Source organism: Myotis nattereri (assembly GCF_964212035.1).
Source record: "Myotis nattereri genome assembly, chromosome: 6".
NCBI classification, from domain to species: domain Eukaryota; kingdom Metazoa; phylum Chordata; class Mammalia; order Chiroptera; family Vespertilionidae; genus Myotis; species Myotis nattereri.
In genome coordinates, this window is record NC_138081.1 from 91,279,917 (window position 1) to 91,299,664 (window position 19,748).

General features: G+C 44.4%; 1 protein-coding gene across 1 annotated transcript in view; it reads left to right on the forward strand.

Annotated features, from left to right (window-relative positions):
* The window catches only part of AKAP12 (A-kinase anchoring protein 12), a 75,761-nt gene that overhangs the window by 31,181 nt on the left and 24,832 nt on the right, over nucleotides 1-19,748 (forward strand). Inside the window, exon 3 of the mRNA XM_081093671.1 lies at nucleotides 9,620-9,734. Coding sequence (XP_080949797.1) covers nucleotides 9,620-9,734 — 115 coding nt within the window. The remainder of the gene's footprint in view (nucleotides 1-9,619; nucleotides 9,735-19,748) is intronic.

The following is a 19,748-nucleotide window of genomic DNA, read 5'->3' on the forward strand; positions in this document are numbered from 1 at the left end:
AAGGTGAGTAGTGATTCTTAACCAGGAGTGTTAGGTGGCACATTTGGGGTGGGGAACAAGGATGCCTCAAGTCCTGCAATCCCTGTGTGCAGTGTCCACCGAGAGGAAGATGCTGGTAGTGTCAGAGGCTTGGCCTAGGATGCACAGGTGTCTTCAGTTGTATTCATGGAGCATCTCTCTGTCCTAAGCACGATACAGACGTCAGTGTTGTGGGGGCTCCAAACATTCCCAGGTAGGCATTTCACACACCGGACTTCTGGTAGACCATCTTCACACAGTGAATTGCTGTCGGCGGTAGGTGGTGCTTTTTATTTCCTTAATCTCAAGCAGAGATCTTATAAATTCCCTTTGCCTGAAATCAGCACGGTTGCTCTCTCACCTCCCCAGATTTAGAGCTCTTTGTTTTCTTTTGCATACTTTCCCAGAGAATCCAGGAGTTTTAATACTTTTTAAAACAACTATAACTTTTCAGAGTAGGGCAGTATTTGACTGAAATGTTGTGTGTTAAAACATACTGTATTTACCCTGGTGTCTTTAGTTAGGAGGGATGTTAATAGCTGTGGCTCACAAAGGGTTCTGCAAGTCATTTTAGAAAAAAATGCATAATAAAGAGTTTCCAAAGTCAAATAAATCTGCTTATCTTTTCTAGATCAGAGTTCCCAAGCCAAATTGAGCACAGAACACTTCTGAGATAATTCCTGGTATAATGGCATTGGTATACCTGGTATATTACCATTATGCTTGGCTACTAGTTTGGGAAAAAGCTGATCTTTGACATTTAGAGACCTAATTTGTAGATAACATTCTTTTTGGTTTCTTATCCATCTATCTCTGTCCATCTTTCTTTTTACCTCATCCTACAGCATTTTCCTTTTATCCGTGTTGATTTAATCTCTGCTGAAGATGTCAAAGAATTTTCTAAGTTTTAAACCTGAATCCTGACATTGATAATTCTTAGCATTACGCATTTCCTTATGTCTTCCTTGTTTTTTTTACAGGCCAATGAATTGTTTTATTTCTTTTTTAAAAATTCTTGCCCTAACCGGTTTAGCTCAGTGGATAGAGCATCGGCCTGCGGACTCAAGGGTCCCAGGTTCAATTCTGGTCAAGGGCATGTACCTTGGTTGTGGGCACATCCCCAGTGGGGAGTGTGCAGAAGGCAGCTGATCGATGTTTCTCTCTCGTCGATGTTTCTAACTCAATTCCTCTCCCTTCCTCTCTGTAAAAAATCAATAAAATTTATTTAAAAAAATATATATTTTAAAAAAAAATTCTTGCCCCCTTTCCCCCCATATACCCTCTGCCACCTCCACCCCTCTACCTGCCCCCCCCAACATTCTTTTGTTGTTGTTGTTGTTAATCCTCATCCAAGGATATTTTTCCATTGATTTTTAGGGAGAGTGGAAGAGAGAGGGAAAGATAGAGAGAAACATTGATATGAGAGAAACACATTAACTGGTTGCTTCCTGCACGAGCCCTGACCAAGGCCCAGGCTGGGGAGGAGCCTGCAACCAAGGTATGTGCCCCTTGACTGGAATTGAACCTGGGACCCTTTGGTCCACAGGCCAACACTCTATTCGCTGAGCGAAACCATCTCGCCACCCGCACCCCCCCCCCCCCAACATTTTTAATAAAATGAGTTCACCTGAAGTGGGCAGTGTCCTTTGGGATTTAAGTAATCAAATTGAGATATTATTCTCTAAAACACTCAACAATTTGAATACTGTTCAATTAAAATGAAAATTAATTTTGCACCCTAAAAGCAAATAGTGATTTTCAGTGGCTCTCTTAGCATTCATTCTTTCTCTCATATCTGTCTGGAAGAATGAGTCTGAGTTAAGTAAGGCAGTTACTTAACTACCGTAAGTAATTTTCACAAATTCTACTGAAAACTACGAGCAATCAGGGATTTGTAGGCAGTGACCAGAGACTGTCTATGTGGTTTTTATACCCTTCACCAAGTGGCATTTATGCACCCATAGGCTCATGTGCTGTTCAGATACTATTCCAGAAACTTCCCTTATATAGTGCATTGCAATTTCGAAGGCAAAATCAGATTAATCTTCACATTCTGCACATTAGAATATTTTCCACTAGGATTTAACTAAATCCATGGTGCACAATGAAAACAGTCTAAGCCAATCAAGTAGGAACTTGGTTAAATGTTGCTCCTTGGTGAGTATTTTTTACCTCTGGCAGTTGGTAGGGGGATGTTGTCCAGTTGAACAACACTGTGGACTCCAAGTCAGATCTAAGAAATGAAGACCTGTAAGATAAAATGCTGGTGTATGGAGAGTCCAGACAGCTGGACCCTGGCTTGCTTTCTTTCTTCTTTTTTTAAAATATATCTTTATTGATTTCAGAGAGGAAGGGAAAGGGAGGGAGAGATAGAAATATCAATGATGAGAGAGAATCATTGATCAGTTGCCTCCTGCAAGCCCCCCATACGGGGGATTGAGCCGGCAACCCCAGGCATGTTCCCTGACCAGGAATTGAACCTCAACCTCCTGGTTCATAGTTCGGTGCTCAACCATCGAGCCACACCGGCCTGGCTGGACGCTATGTTCTCATTGTACAGGGCTGGCAGCCGTCCTGACTCTGGATGATGGTGATGAGATGCCCCTCCCCGCCCTTTCTGGGTCCTTGAAACTATCGCCATCCTGTTAGAAGCAGTGTCACCAGTCAGATGATGTTTGCTTGCGGGTTTTGATCTGTGGAATATCTGAGTGGAAAGAAGTAGCAAGCGGAGGTTTTATTTAAAGATCAGAGGCTTCGGGGTGTGAAGAGTTGAGGGGGGGAAGCTGTCACACTTACAGGAGGGTCTGTCATCCCTTCCAGGAGGAAAATTGGGGGCAGAAAGGTCAGCTTCTCAGAGACCAGGGCTGCTTCTGTTTATAGGTCACTAGCATCACTCCCGACTGGGATGGGGTGTGTGGTTGGGGGGGGGGGGGTGGACACTCTCTTCTCGGCTTCAGGTGGCCCGAGAGAGCTCTCGGCTCAACGTGCTGACAGTTCCTCGGAAACTGGATACGCAGTTCATATTCCGTCTCTTTGAAAAGCCTTGCAAGTTAAAAGATCTCATATTTTTCTTTTGTGGGTTGCCTTAAAACTTATTTAAATTCATGGAATATAAATTATGTCTTCCTTCTATATAAAGATTGCCGTAGCACCACTTTCTATAGATCTTGAGTTAATTAGAAATTAGATCATGATGAAGGGATGAAACATTTTACTATTTAAAACACAAAACAATTAAAAATCCTGTTGACTGTTCTGAAGCTTTCTGGACTTTACATATTTTATTGACTGCACCCCAAGGTTAAACGGCAAGAAGCTCCTCTAAAGAAAACATATTGTTTTTCTTTCAATTCTGGAAAATTTCAAACCATCCTTAAGAGCAGAGGATACTATAACAAACACCCATGTACCCATCCCCCAGCTTCCACTGTCATCAACACTGTACCAAGCTTATTTTGTCTCATGTTAATTTTTATATTTTATTTGAGCATTTTAAAGTATACAGGATATGTCATCTGTAGATCCAGCATTAATATACCTCTAAGCGCTGAGGATGTTATAAAACAATATACCCACATTATTATATCACACATCACAGGATTTCCAATAATGTTACAGCATCTTAAAGAAAACCTTTGAAAGTATTTGAACATGGGTGTTGCTATACGGTTTTCTTTCTGCATCTCGGAGGGAGCTTGCCCGTGTAGATGCTTTCATCCTGAGACACGGCTTCTGTGAGCTGGCTTGTTGGAAAGTACTGCTGTGGGGAGAGGCTGAGAGGGATTAAAGAGTTCAGGCCAGATTGCTCACAAAAATTAGGGCTAAAATCCGTATTCTATGGATTGCTGATGGAGTCATCGGTGCCCACATTTAGCCTCCACTTTGGTTCCTGCCTGTTTCTAGGAATTTAAATATACATTGGACATGCTTATAAGCGTAACAGTCAATGGACTTTAGGGCCCAATGCATGTTTCACTTTTATAACGATAAAGTGAATAAAACATACACCATGATTCTTCCTCAATCCTTCTCCAAAGGATAAAACCAAACAATTCCACAGAGGTAGCCATTGTTAAAGATTTGAGACATGATTCCTGGCTTTTTTTTACATTTTTAAAAATTTATTTATTTATTTATTTATTTATTGTTAATCCTCACCTGAGGCTATTTTTTCATTGATTTTTAGAGAGAGTGGAAGGGAGAGGGAAAGACAGAGAGAAATATTAACGTGAGAGAAACACATCGATTGGTTGCCTCCTGCATGCGCCCGACCAGGGACTTGGCGGGGGAGGAGCCTGCAACCAAGGTATGTGCCCTTCCTTGACTTGAATCAAACCCAGGACCCTTTGGTCCTCAGGCCGACGCTCTGTCCACTGAGCCAAACTGGCCAGGGCTCATTCCTGACTTTTTTTTTAATGCTTCTACAAACATAGGAGCAAGCACTTTTCCCCCACCTCCCTTCCTATTAGTTATTTTTGTTTAAACTTAAAGAAATTATAAAGCAACACAGTCTCAGCAACTTGCTTTTTTTCACTTTCATTGGGGACAGCTACCCACATCACTGTGTCTAGATTTACGTCATTCCTTTCATTGCTTTCTATGATATGGATATCTCATCATTTCATTCTTCCCTCTACTGATAGATGTTTAAGGTTGTTGCTATGATCAATTATTGTGTGTTGCGCATTTTGCATGTGTATACAGATCCATATCTGTTAGACTAGGTAGAGCCAATGGGCATGCACACTTAAACTTAATCTCCAAAGACATTTACTGACCTATACTCTGATTTAGATTTTCTTCTCTTTGACTTTTTTTAAAGTTTTACTTTCAAAACACTTTTCTATTAGAACGAAGGAAACACACTGAAGAGTTTTCTTTACAAATTTTGTCATGGATTTAAAATTCCTTCCAAGTAATCTTTTTTATTCTAATTATGTGTGTTTCCTTGTTATATTCATGAGGTTCTGGTTCCTTCCTGCCTACACCCACTTAACAGTTCTGCTTCGTGGGGTTTGCCGCTGGAGTCGGGGTGAACTGCAGGCTCGCAGCCCCATCTACCACCTGGAATTCGGGACCCGGGGCCCCTCCCACCCGGTGCGTCATCCAGTGAGAATGAACCGCCGGGAGCATCGCTTCGGTGGTGAACACAGTGACCTAGCAGGCCCACCTCCTCTTCCCCAACATCCTGACAGCTGTCAGGAGGGCATCTGTTTGTCCATTCATTAAAGAGCTTGAGACCCCCATGGCTTACGCCAGTGGAGCAGGAAGGGGAGCAAAATCTGGTCATTTTTCTGCAATGCCTTGGCTGCCATTTTGGAGATTGTCCGTTGTTCTTACAGGAACGAGAGGAAAACACGGCTGCTGGAAGCCCTGGAGATCTTTTTTTCAGCGTTTTGTTTAGCTGTAATGTGGTAATACTTTACGGGAGTGAACTCTGGCTGACCCTCTCAGAGGATATAAGCTTGAAAACATTGAGGGTTTTGATTTGCTCAAAGGAGGCGTTTACCCTTTTTGAAGCGCAAAGCCAGTGGGAAAATAGGTTCTCTGGTGCTTACTGGGTTTAAATGCAAGGAGCCTGTCTTTCAAGCCTGGTTCCCATCTCAAAAGGCATAACTTTTGAGAGAATGACTGAGGACGAGCGGCTACGTGTTTATTGACTATTGATAAAGAAATACATCCATAATATCTGAAACAATCAGGTTATAAAAAGCATGTATTCTCCCTTTTTTAAAAAAAATGAATGCCCATAGGCATATACAGACAGAAAGGGCTTAAATGTTAAGGAGTGTGGGTTAGGTTTCTTATGATTTGGGGTGACCTTAATGTACTGGTAACTCTTAGAGGCACCTAAACCCCTAGCAACAGTATGAGTTATTTAGATGGTTTAGGATGGGAGGAAAGGAAAACAAGGCCCCCCTTTTTCTGGCGAGGGAAAGTTAATTACCCATCCCCAAGAACACAGGAGGTGTTGTAAAAAAGCATCTCCAAGTGGAGCTCAGAGCGGTGAAAATGCCAGGGTGTGCCAAGGAACGAAGTCCCATTTTTGTGTGGGGCGTCAGTGTGTCATGGACTCTGACTGCTCACTTGAGACATTACCCAGGGGTTACAGTTTGGGTGCGCTTGCTGGACCCAAGCTATGAATATGCTAAAACTCAATTTTAACAATGTCACTGTCATACATTGCCTGTCACCAAAGTCACTTCATCAGGTGCCTTCCTGAAGTAGAGAGAGTTGCCTGCGGCCGCTGGGAATGACTGATCTAACGTTTATCTACCACATTTCACATACAAAGTCGGCTGGCAGGTGATCTCAGTTTTTAAGACTCACTTTATTTACATCGTCTAATATACATCATATACATATAACATTTTTTAAATCATTTTTTTATTTTTAATTACAATTGATATACATTATTATTTTGGTTTCAGGTGCACCCCCTCCCTACATGATTAGACATTATGTAACTTACTAAGTGATCATCTTGATAAATCTCGCACCCACCTGGCACCATAATTAGTTATTAGAATACTAGAGGCCTGGTGCACAAAATTCATGCACTCGTGGGCAGGGGTGTCCCTCAGCCTGGCCTGCGCCCTCTCACAGTCCGGGACCCCTCACTCCTTACCGCCCACCTGCTCACTGCTCCTTAGCACTGCCTCAGGCGGGAGAGGCTCCTGCCACCACCACTGCGCTTGCCAGCTGTGAGCCCGGCTTCTGGCTGAGCGGTGCTCCCCCTGTGGGAGCGCACTGACCACCAGGGGGCAGCTCCTGCGTTGAGTGTCTGCCTCCTGGTGGTCAGTGCATGTCATAGCGACTGGTCATTCCTGCCGTTTGGTCAATTTGCATATTAGCCTTTTATTATATAGGATTACTGACTATATTCCCTATGCTGTGCTTTACATCCCCATGACCATTCTGTTACAACCAATTTGTACTTCTTAATCCCTTCACCTTTTTCACTCATTCACCTAAATATACATATAACATTTCTGAACGTGGATGAAAGTTTGTGCCTGTGTCCTATAAGATCCTTCACGTTAAAAGATACTCAATTTGACTCGTTTGTGAATTATCAAATTGGATTTGATAACTCACAAAGCATTATGAGAAATCTTTCAAGAATTATAGAAACTCTGTAGAACTCTAATCACTATAAAACCTCGGTGTTCTGGTTTCTAAACCAGGCGCACAATTGACCAACATTTACTGCATTGAAATTAATGTGCTAGAACAGCTTTCTCATGTTCCCCGTTGAGTTTGCCATATTGTGGTGTATATGTCAGCATTTTTTAGGTCTGGGATTCATGGGGTTACCGTGCAGCCTAAGATAATATGTTTCTTGCTTTCCTCCCTTGGCTCTTCTTCATGTTATTAATCCAATGTAAGTCTAACCTGTGCACAGAACTAGTGGGATTAAGTGAAAATACTCATAATCATTGACATTTTTGCTGATGGGCCTTGTGGAGCCCTCCCTCCCCTACCCTTGCTCTTGTCATTGGGTTTCATTTAAAAGTCCCATCTTTCATATTTTGGTAAGAGAAGAACTTAAGTGGAAATGTAATCTGAGTATTCTGATAATAAGTGGACTCAGCATGGGCCTGTGGAAGCCAACCATTCCATGGGCAGTGCACGCATTAATGCAGTGGCACTAGGTCAGGAGGCGGCTCATGCAATTGAAGGGCAGCTTTGCCGGGAGCAGAGAACAGCCAGGTGAAATGAATGTAGCACAGTTCAAGCCTTCTGCATGGACCGTCTTAAACCCGCTGTCCCGTCTTGAACCCGCTGTCCCTTTAAGGCTCTGATGAGAGTCACTGATTTGGCCAGCCTGCTTCCTGGGCCTGTCGGCGGCGTGGAGTGATGCCACATGGAGTGTTAAGCTTTGAGGCTGCTTTGGGGTCCAGGGCTGGATACTGTGGAATACTCTTGGAGGCGTTTCATCACTGTGTGTAGTAACAGGTCCGGCAACAATTCATCGTGTTGTAGGAAAACCCTGGAAGTGGTCAGTGGTGAGTCCTGGCCTCCAGGCCACAGCCGCCTCCATTCCTGAGCTTGTCCAGCCAACCTGCAGTCTCTTGTCCTCACCTGTGAAATGGGAACCATGGCACCTGCTACGTTGGCTTTAAGACAAATGAGAAAAGTACATGAGCTATAAAGCATTGTTGAAATCTTTAGGTTCCTATGGGTTATTGTGCTATTTTTGTTATTTATTTATTTTTAAAATATATTTTTATTGATTTCAGAGAGGAAGGGAGAGGGGGAGAGAGAGATAGAAACTTCAGTGATGAGAGAGAATCATTAATCTGCTGCCTCCTGCATGCCCCCTACTGGGGATCGAGCCCGCAACCCTGGCATGTGCCCTTGACCAGAATCAAACCTGGAACCCTTAAGTCTGCCAGGCCGATTATCCACTGAGCCAAACCAGCTATGTTTTATTGTGTTATTTTTATTTGGCTTAACATTTTTTTACCTGTAGTCTCAGGATTTAAAAAATGGCCTGAGGGCATGTCTGTATGTCTATTGTTTTTGCAACTGCTGACCTCAATTGCCCAAGCTATCCAGTAGGGAAGATTGCAAATGACCATTTTAGTAATATTTTTATGGAAAAACAATAACTCATATAAAGTTACATACCTCTTTTTTGTTCACTCTGGATAGACTGGCCTTTGAACCATGGGGTCTTTCAACTTGCCCCCCTTCTCTGCATCTACTACCCCCTTCTCAAACTCCCTTTGCCTGGGAACTTAGACCTCATTGTTACCTTTACTTCCTCTGAGAAGCCCTCCTGACACCCCAGCCTGGGTTAGGGCCCTCAGTTACTGTCCTTTGTTCTATGTGTTCCTCCTTCATGACAACTTCTTTTTTTTTTTCCTTTATTTTTTTTTTAATATATTTTATTGATTTTTTACAGAGAGGAAGGGAGAGAGATAGAGAGTTAGAAACATCGATGAGAGAGAAACATCAATCAGCTGCCTCCTGCACATCTCCTACTGGGGATGTGCCCGCAACCCAGGTACATGCCCTTGACCGGAATCGAACCTGGGACCTTTCAGTCTGCAGGCCGACGCTCTAGCCACTGAGCCAAACCGGTTTCGGCCATGACAATTTCCATAGCTGCGAGTTAGTAATTATTTTTTTTAACTGTCTGCCTTCTATCTTGAGAAGGACCCATTGTCACTTATGCATATTCTACTCAAATATGCATAACTTCTAATCACAAGGAAGCATTAAAGTAAAAGACTTTTTTAAAAATCTGCCTTCCATGGTAGTTTATAAGCTCAAAATGGTGGGGATCACACCTGAGACGTGTTTATTGTTTGTTATATCTCAAATAAGCCTGGAGTGGTGGGTGTGTTAATCATGCATGGTATTCAGGTGAATGAATGAATGAATGAATTGTGTGCATATTTATCTGCTTAACAATAGCTCCTTGTACCTTTTGTAAAGTAGCTGGATCATTCAGATGAATAAAAAAGACTTAAATCTTCATTGTCATTGACCCTCCTTTCTCTGTATTTCTCCTCGAAATGATTTCTTTTTCTTGAAGTTACAGGATTTCTAACTTGGCCATGAAGACTGAAATTGTTTTGTCTTCCCATAGCTCCTACAGAAGAATGGTCAGCTGTCCACACTCAACGGCTTAGCTGAGCAAGAAGAGCTCACCCCGCAGGAGGGAGTCCTGAATGGCCAGGAGGAGGAAGTCACTGTCCCAGAGGGTAAGTCACCCTTGCTGGCTCTGAGCAGAACCACAGGGGCTGGAGGGCAAAAGACACCTGCAGTGAACCCAGGAGAGGAGTAAACACCAGTCTGGGCAGGATGTGTATATACCGTTATCCTCCCTGGGGGTGGGTGGTGTTGACCAGACAAGCAGTGAATTGGTTACAAAAGGAAATATTTATCTGGCCATTTGGGTAGGCCCTACACTGAGGTTAGGAAGTTATATTCCAATTCTTGGGGACAGGAAGTGAAGTCACATTTCCTCTTTCTTAGATGTCCTTACCTGGAGCATCATGTTTTTTGTTTTGTGTTTCCACTGTTGCCTTGTCCCAATTACTTGTCTGGTGTCTAATGTGAACCCTCAGAAATGCTGGAGTCCTGCTGCTTTAAGAGTCAGTATCTGCATGTGCACAGATGTGTCAGTAGTGTGCGTTCCCCGCTGGGCACCTCTCTTTGCCTATACGTTGTATGCGTATAGCCCTTGAGCCTTGAGATCCTAGAGGGGTGGTTACTGGAAAGCGAGCCTCCCACCACGGAACCAGGGGTTTGATTCCAGCCCATGAGGAGTGGCAAGAACCACACCTTCGTGTCGGAATCAAGCCCCCATGAAGGCCCACATGTGAAGGGCCACATGTTGAAGAACCTGGCTCTGTCCTTGAGTTCTCTTTTCGTCATTCTATTTCGTCATCAGTGAAGGAATAACTTAACAGCCACTATCGAAGGATATACATGGATGATTTGGCACAAGGTAAACCGACTCGTGTGTAATGTGAACGAGACAAGTGAATGGGAAAGTCCTGTGAGAGGAGACTGGCCATTGCCTGGGGTACATGAGATCCTTCCAACGCGTGGGACCCGCGTTTGTTTGATGGCCCCAGAAAACTGCTTCGAGCTGTAGTGTGGGAAGTTTGTCCTGTCTTCCCTTCCAGGTTATTTGGCTGGTCAGACAGTATGACGTGACAAATGAACAGGAGAAAAACAAATTTAATTAGGGACATACAGGGGGTGTGGGGCTCGGGAGTGTATAAAGATAGGAGACACAAAAGGCAGCCAGGTGAGTGAATCTTCTATAACCTCTTGAGCTAGGAAAGGGGTGGGGTCTGGAGATACAAAGGGGAGGAAGGCCGAGGGGATGCTTGGGAAACAGAGGTTGCTTAGGTGAAACGGGGTTTCTGGTACTAGCTCCCTTACTGCCACTGGCCCCCTTTCCCATGTACATTTAGGCAATTGAGCGTGGAGGTGAAGAGTTTTTCCTGAATCTGCTGGGTTTTGATTGCCTTTAGCTCGAAATAACCCTCTGACCGAAGTGGCATATTGAGAGACTTGCTTTAAGCCAGCGGTTCTCAACCTGTGGGTCGCGACCCCTTTGGCGGTCGAACGACCCTTTCACAGGGGTCGCCTAAGACCATCCTGCATATCAGATATTTACGATTCATAACAGTAGCAACATTACAGATATGAAGTAGCAACGAAGATAATTTTATGATTGGGGTCACCACATGAGGAGCTGTGTTTGAAGGGCCAGAAGGTTGAGAACCACTGCTCTAAGCCCTTCAGTGCTGATCTTCCTATGGCACGAGGCACAATAGAAAGTTAGGATATAGACCAGTCTCCCAGCAGGAGGGTTTGCATAACCTAGTATAGAGTTTCAAATCACTTCCTCCAAAATAATCGGAAGGGCCCAACCCGGACTCCAAAGTCTCACACTCCGTCCAAATTTGCCAGCAGCAGATTTGGAGCCTTCCATGGCCGAGCCAGCGTGCTGGGGGCTTCAGGGAAGATGAAAACCGCTAAGAAATGGCCCATCGCCTATGGTGCTCACCTTCCAGGGAGACAGGAAACTAGTTTGTGGAAGGACAGATGCAGCAGATAAAAATAAGGTGAAGACGGGGTGGTGGTCTAATGAATTCTGCAGGAGATGAGAGCTGCTCCGAGTTCAGGTGGAGCAATCGTTTGAGGCCAGTGGGTGGGGTAAGATCTGGGGGCCGAGGCGAGGTTGCGTTTAGATGAATGGAGACGGGATGCTGCCAAGGTGAGAATAACAGCCAACACGCCACCAGTTTTTATTATGGGTCCTAACTGTGCCTTCTGTGCATTATGGCCTTAAAAAGTGACAGCACCCCTGTGAGGTGGGCTGATGCCATTCCCAGGGTTCAAGCCCATGTCGGCAGATTGCCAAGCTCCAGCTCTCAGCTGCTGTGCTGCTGCTGCGCGGGGCGTGTCCACGGGCTCGCCTGTTGGAACTGTGTACTCTGGAGCAAAGGGTAGGGTGGAAACCCAGACAGGAAAACAGCCGGCGCTGGGCCCTGAAAGAACGGTGGAGAGTAGAAGGCATTTAGTAGACAGTAGGATCCCTGAAATGTGCCTCCGAGGTCGTGCCGGGGTCGGGCTCTTACCTGACGTGTTGTGTGGGATTGCTAAGAGAAGGCAGACCGGGCAGGTGCCCACGTTCCCATGTAATCCTTTCTATCTGTGGCATGTTTGCTGGAGGTCTGCTGGCTGTCTTCCTTTAGTCCAGATATGATTTCATTCACTTTTCAGCCATGTGGGTCAACACTGATTGTTCTAGAAAGCGACCTGTCCCCACCCTAGGCTTACTCCATTGTCTCCCTCAGCCCACTCAGGCGTCTGACCCTGGCCTTGGGGCTGGCTGCTGAGCAAATAGTAAATGCCTCGTGCAGGAAGAGTGGACGTTCATATACCTCGTCCTTCAAAAGATCCTGAAAAGGCTTGTCATCTTGGAAAGAACACACACACACACACACACACACACACACACACACACACACAGCCAAGGGCTGCCCAGGCCCCCGGAGGCCCTTCCTTTGGGATGAGCTTTCGCTGTTTTAGGCTGAACTGTTTCTCCTGTGAGTTACTGGGTCTCTGAGGCAGCTTGGTACACTTGTTTGTTTTTTTCTGTTCCCACTTTGTCTACCTGGTAAGGTAAATACGGAATCCTGATGTTAAATTGTTAAACAATATTTTTTGTGCTTTTTCTCTTGACATCAGTGATGGCCTATGGTTAGATTTCAGAGTTATTTCCAGAAACCCAGTCTACATGTACACAAAGGCATCATTTGGTTTGGAACACTTACTTGAAGATTCTGGGACCTTGGTTTCCAGCAGTCAACCTCAGGAAGAACAGATCTGACCCATCCTGGTCCCTGGAGGCCTGGCCCACAGTGGGATTTGGTCCTGCCCTGGGTGATCGCCTGTTGGGAGAAAACTAGAAACTAGGGGATTCCTGCTGGAGGGTTTTCATCTACAGTGACAATGTTTAGCAAAGCCAGAAGGGAATGTGTTTTTGCACTTTGACTTGCTTGCTCTCTATCTGAGACCAGAAATACTGGTAATTCAGAACCAGTCCTCTTCCTGTAAAGAAAATGGGATCCTACTTTCTTGTAAATGTTCTTTAAATGATAGAAAAAGGGAACTGCCTACTAAATGTTTTCTAAACTGTGCAGCAGAGTCAGGTATACATGTTTTGGAGGGAGCTTCAAGATTATTTAATTTCAAGGGTCACCTTTTAGAGAGTACACACAATTAGAAATATTTACTAAAATGAAAAAAAACAAGGAAGCCCTGGCCGGGTAGCTCAGTTGGTTGGAGTGTCATCCCGATACGCCAGGGTTGCAGATTGAATCCCCGATCAGGACATACAGGAATCAACTAATGAATACCTCAATAAGTGGAACAACAAACCAGTGTTTCTCTCTCAAATCAATAAAAAAGAAAGAAAGAATTCACAACAAATTACGTTAGCCTTGGAGGTTTAATCCTTCTGAATTCTTTTTAGGTGACTTACAATTTATCAAACTGCTGATGTAGAATTGCAGCCCTTTCCCAACTGGAAAGTTCTATTACAGTGTGCCCCTCCCAGCATTCTCAGGGGCTGCATAAGTGCCATTAGCTTTGTGGAAAATCTGCTTCTGCCGAAAAATTAAAAAAAGAAAAAAAAGACACGTCTCAGCCCAAATTGTCATTTGTACTGTATCTGTGGCTTACATGGTTTTCCATGAATTAAATGCCGGAACAAAAAAAGATTTTTAAAACATTGTATCTTGGTCTGGGTCCAATTTTAGATTTAAAACTTTTACAAATTAGAACTTTTAGATGAACAAAAGGGCAAAACTCAATCTTAGTATCTGTTGGGCAGATTATTTTTCCCCCAAACAAATGGGAAAATTCAACATTGTGACATTAAAAAAATGTAAAGACCCTTCTTTGTTCTGGCAGTAACATATTTGGTTGTTAAAGGACCTAGAGAACTCATTGCTGTATACCAGCAAGCGAGCGATTGTCTCGGGTTTTAATACGTTTGAATTTATCGTTGACAAGGCATCTTTTTTTTCTGCCTTTCTGCGGAGTAGACGCAGCCAACATCGTAAAGCATGTGAGAGCCATGTTTCCTCTCCACCTTTCACAGGTCACATGTGTTTGTGTGAGCAAATAAACAGCGGTGGTCTTCTTTTGGTTTTGACGTGTTTGCTCACACGGGCTTTGTACTGTTTGCACACCCAGAGTGAGGACATTTGCACCAGCAGTTGGATGCTGTGCGCCAGCATTGGCCACGGGGGGCCGCTGCTTTCAGAGTATCAGCCCACTAACCAGAGAACAGGCTGTGCTGCCCTCCTCAGAGAACGGTGACCAGGTTGCTCAGGTAATGGGCATGGGGACCACTATTGTATGGCTGCTCTGACCCCAGGGGCAATACTCACCCCAAGAAAAATAAAGACCAGCCTGGCCGGCCTGGCTCAGTGGTTGAGTGTCGACTTATGAACCAGGAGGTCACGGTTCGATTCCTGGTCAGGGCACATGCCCAGTTGTGGGCTTGGTCCCTAGTAGGAGGTGTGCAGGAGGCAGCTGATCAGTGATTCTCTCTCATCATTGATGTTTCTATCTCTCTCTCCCTCTCCCTTCCTCTCTAAAATCAATAAAAATATATTTAAAAAAAAAGAAAAATAAAGACCAAAAAGACCCCAAAATGTTGTTGCTTAAAGCAGAAGCTTTTCTGAGGGTGGGTTTCTGACATGTCACAGGATTCCATTTTCTGTATCTGGATATTTCCCACAGACACAGTAATGAAGGAGCCATTGGCCAGTTATCTAGAAGCTTAACTTGTAACACAATGGAGAATTTCATTTTGCAAATGGTGCTTCTTAGCACCGGCTTGGCGTTTATTAAATTTGCTGTTTGAACCTGCTGGCTCCTGGAGTGCAGGGCCTGTGGGATATGGCAAGGCCATAGGGTTACTGCCAAGCGATCGCAGCCCTCCCTGCGGATCTTGTTACCGTACAGAAAATCCATTCTGGAATCACAAGTAGTTTTTCTTTGCTTTTGATCATTTAAGAACTTTCTGGATAGTGAGTACCCAGAGGGCTGCTCCAGGTGACTCCCTCCCCCCAAATACTTGTTTTTCTCTGAGAGGCTGTTTCTCTTCTGGGAAGAAACGTTTTTATGATTCAAACCCTTTTCTATTTCAATTTGGACATAATTGGCACGTTGTTGGTATTTTCATGAAGACATGCCTATTGCCCACATTCCTCATTATTTCTCTCCACATCGCTTGTCAACATCTGGCATTCCCACATGTCTGTGTCTTACCCCCACCTCTGCTAGGGACCGAGGAGGGGTTTAGATAGTTCAATCTGGAATCCCCTGAGCCTAGAACCATGTCTGACACATAGTAAGTGCTCAGCAAATATTTGAGTAAATGAAGACACCGTTTAAGTTAGAGTTAACAATATGATACGTTTACTTCTATGGGAGAGGAGGATCTGTTTTTCGCTTTATATCCATGTATTTCCTGTGTAGTTTAGCACGCAGCTTTATACAGTCATCCGTGGCTGCTTTGTGGCATCAGCTCCGACACAGCTGCATGCTGTTCAGTCCTCGCGCTGGGCTCTCGCAGGTGCGTGCTAGTGGTTGCCCAGGTGTTGCCTGGAAACGTGAAATCAGACCCTGACCTGCTCGTGATTAAATGAGGACTCCTGGTCCTCAAATGCTATCTAATGTAAGTACTCAATACACAAAGAGAGGCGTTTTTGTTTTCCCTACTCTGGTATTTCGAGTACAATATTATTGCATGACAGTTTCTCAAGCTGTATCCTGTTTTGTAATGTTTTGAAAACGAGGGAGAACATTCACAAAATAGGCCTTGAACTTGACAAAAGTACGACAGTGTGCAGTTTCTGGGAACGGTTTTAATCCATTCCCTGCTCTGTAGCGATGTTCTTAGCACGCCTCTCTGAAATTACTTATGTCATTGACAAATTTTGGGTATAATATTCTAGTGCTTTCATCTTTAAAGAAACACAGATTTTTTTTTTGTTAGTAATTAACAGTCAAGCTGTATGGAGAAGACTTTTTCCCTCTGAACTGCATCCAAGTCTGACAGTGCAATGAACCTTAATTTTTCCTTCTAGCTTAAAAAATGGGGGTAGGGAAGGTAGAAGGAATAAGATCTTTTTTCATTCTCCCTCCCTTTTATAAATCACTTCATGCCACCATGTAACCTTGATTTGAACACATCCCTTTATCTCTCTGAGCGTCAGTTTCCACCTGTGACATGAGCCTTTTCATCCATCTGAAATGCTATGATCGAGTAACCTCAGAATTGGTAGTAATACAGGCATTAGAAACCAATGATGGGTTGGCCGCTGACGACACTGAAGAGACCTTGAGCGGGTGGGAATCTATTTGATAATTTCTTTGTGCCTCTTTATAAGAACACCTTTATGCTTTTCCTCGTTAGTCTGATCTTAAAAGCCATCTCCTAGATTTGAAGTTTTCATTTGATGAACAAAAAGTTCAAGAGGGGAAAATTTATTGGAGAATGTCCCCTTGTGTAATCATTTAGGTATGAAAGAAAGAGAAGTAGTTTCATAAATGTGTCTACAGGTAACATGTCTCCCCCCCCAGCCCCCCGCATATGGGAGAAGATGGGAATTATGTAATAGGGGTTGGTTATGGCCCAGGATGGGTGAAAGATGTTGATAAATGCCATACCTACTTGCCCTAAAGGCTGCCAGCCAATCTTTAATTACTGCAGAGACTTATACGTGGCTAACGTTTAGAGGTTACTTCAGTCCTTCATGAGTAGCGTTGATGCTCAGGCCCATTTAAGGAAGAGCATTGATGAGACAGCCTATGGGCTTGTCCAGATCATAAACCAAGATTCAGACCCTTTCCCCTGAGAGAATGAGGTGGCCCACGATGAATGGCTCCCTAACTGTGACTAAGCCACTAATGAAAACAGTGAGTTATTTTAGCCAATTAACTTATTTAATGAACATTCTGTAGGTGTTTTCTCAGAGATCGGCTCCTCCCCAGTTTCACCTCCTATAGCCACTCCTAGATGGTTCTACCCTGAGATGCCCTAGAGCTCAATGCCTCCATATGATATGAAAGGATGGCTTGATAACTTCCAGAAGACATATTCTCTGGGCTTAAACTTTACAACTTTTTAGCGTATCAATGGAGTCTTATTCCTGAGTAGCATACTTTGAATTTTTCCCAACTACTTGTGTAGCGAAAGTGTCAGTACCCTGCCGATGTCCACCTCTCACCTCCAGTGTTAACAGTGCCTGTGTTACGTGCTTGGGCGAAAAGCGATCTGTGCTAGATTTAATTAATGGACGAACGGGTTGCCTGAATGTGTCTTCGTGTGGCCTTGCAGTATTTAGGCCGACACCAAACACAAGGCAGCTATCCTGCTGTGTTCCCTGGCTAGGGCTGCCATGATGAAAGGCCACAGAATGGGTAGTGTAAACAACAGAAATTTATTTATGTATCTATTATTTATTTAAAATTTTAAAAAATATTTTTATTGATTTTTAGAGAGAGGGAGGGGGAAGGGGGAGGTGAGAGAGAAAGAGTGATGTGAGAGGGAAATATGAGAGGGAAACATGGATTGGCTGCCTCCTGCACACCCTCTACCGGGGATCGAGCCCGAAACCTGGCATGTGCCCTGACCGGGAATTGAACTAGCAACCTTTCTGTGCACAGGATGACACCCAACCAACTGAGCCACACCGACCAGGGCCAGAAATTTATTTTCTCTCAATCTGGAGGCCGGGAAGTCCAAGGTCAAGGTGTCATCACATTTAGTTTCTCTGAGGTCTCTCTTTTGGGAGGGGACACAGTTCAAGCCCAGAGCACCTGCCTTCACGAGGGACCAACGAAAAGTCAGGTGGAAGGGGACGTGCGGCTGTCTATCCAGGCTCCTGCCCCCAGGTCGGAGGCTGTCCTGCCTAAACACTGGAAGGTCGGGGGGGTTTCTCTATAAAAGGAAGCCAGCACCCCACTGCCCTGCTCCGCTCCCAGCGCTGCCTTCTGGAACAGATCCCCTCCCTTCTCCGCACGGCAGCCCTCTAAATATTAGAACACATTCATCATGTCTTCTCTTTCATCTTTTCTTCCCTAGGCAAAACATCTCCAGAGAAAATAAGTCCCACATTAAAAGAACAGTGCCAGGGCTTATATATATATTTCAAATATGAATGTGTATGATGGAAGCTTGCCAAGCATAGCTGCGTTTCAATGTCAACATTCCTGCTCCTTAAGAATAGTCTCTCTCAAACTCTATAAACAGTGAGAACAACTTAGTTTGCTTCACACCAAGAACGATTACGTACCGAAAGAATTGGTCAGAGGAGCTAAGTACATTGAGGGAGAATATATAAGAGAGACCTCTTACCAAGGATGTTGGTACATGAGCCAAAGCCAAAAAGAATGAAGTATTAGTTCACGTCGGTATGTATTTCTACTGCTGGAAATTCCGCTCACCCTTCCGGTACTTCACTCACCATGATCATAAGCTCAGCGCCTTAGCTGATGCAGCAGCTAGAAGTGAGAGCAGGAGCAGTCCCACTTTCCGAGTAACTGTTCCTTGTCCATGGAGTGGCAGAGTCACAGAGCCAGGGCTGGCCCCTCAGCCAGCCTCCCGCGGAGTCCCCGAGATGAACCGCAGGCTCTGTGGCTCACTGTCCAAACCCAGTGAGTGAACTTTTTACAAAAATGCAACGCTTGCCTCATGCTTGTCCAGTCTTGGCCCCGCACATTCCCAGGTGTGTTCGTTTGCATTCAGTGTTCGAACACAGGAGTCAGTCGGTCAGGCTGATGCTGATCTGCGTCTTAATCCCTGGGACAGCGCGGAGGGTCCTGTCCATCCTTCGCCCTCAGCCTCCTGAAGATCCTATAGCGACGGGCGCCGTGTGAATCCGTTAGTCAGCCTGCTGGGTTCTCCTGACCACGTTCAGTCCACAGACGCATGCACTTCACTCTAGGGAAGTGGTTTTCTTCTTTTCCTTTCTCTGTTCTCTTTGCAGAATTTCCATTGTTCAGATTTTAGACTTTCTAGATGGGGCCAAAGTAAAACCTTTTTTTCTACTTTTTATCTCTTCGTATTTGGCTCTGTGTTTTGGGAGCATGTCCTCAAGACTAGGGTTCATTTTGCTTATCTATATGGTTTGTTTTTGTTACTATATTTTTAATTTCTTTTTTGAAGTATCCTATTTTTTTTTCTGGGCTCCAGGATCTTTTATGTCTCCGAGGATTTCTTTTAAAAGTTTATTTCTCTGCAAAGTCTCTTTAAAAGTTGGTGGGGAAAAAAATAATAGATTTGAACATGCTAACTCAAATTAAGAGACAATGCAAAAGACAGCTGTAAGCATTAAATCTATGAATAGGAATTGAATTCCTTGCTACTTAAGAAGTCATCTGTAGTCCAACCCTGTGACCTTTATGTAGTGGCTGCACCAAGGGAGGACGCCTGCCTGGGCATCTCAGTGAGTGGGAGGTGGGAGTGTTTATTGTAGGATTTGGGTTTATGCTCCTGAGAAAACGAAGGGACCAGCTCTGGATTGGACACCGCAGAAGTCTGGGTAATCCTGTAACTGGGTCATTTCTTCCCAAGAGTCAGGGAGATGAAACTGGCATTGGGAAAGAAGTTAGCAGAAAGAGGAGGGGTGCTCAGTTTTGTTTGTAGGTCCAGGGTGTGCTCTGGCCATATG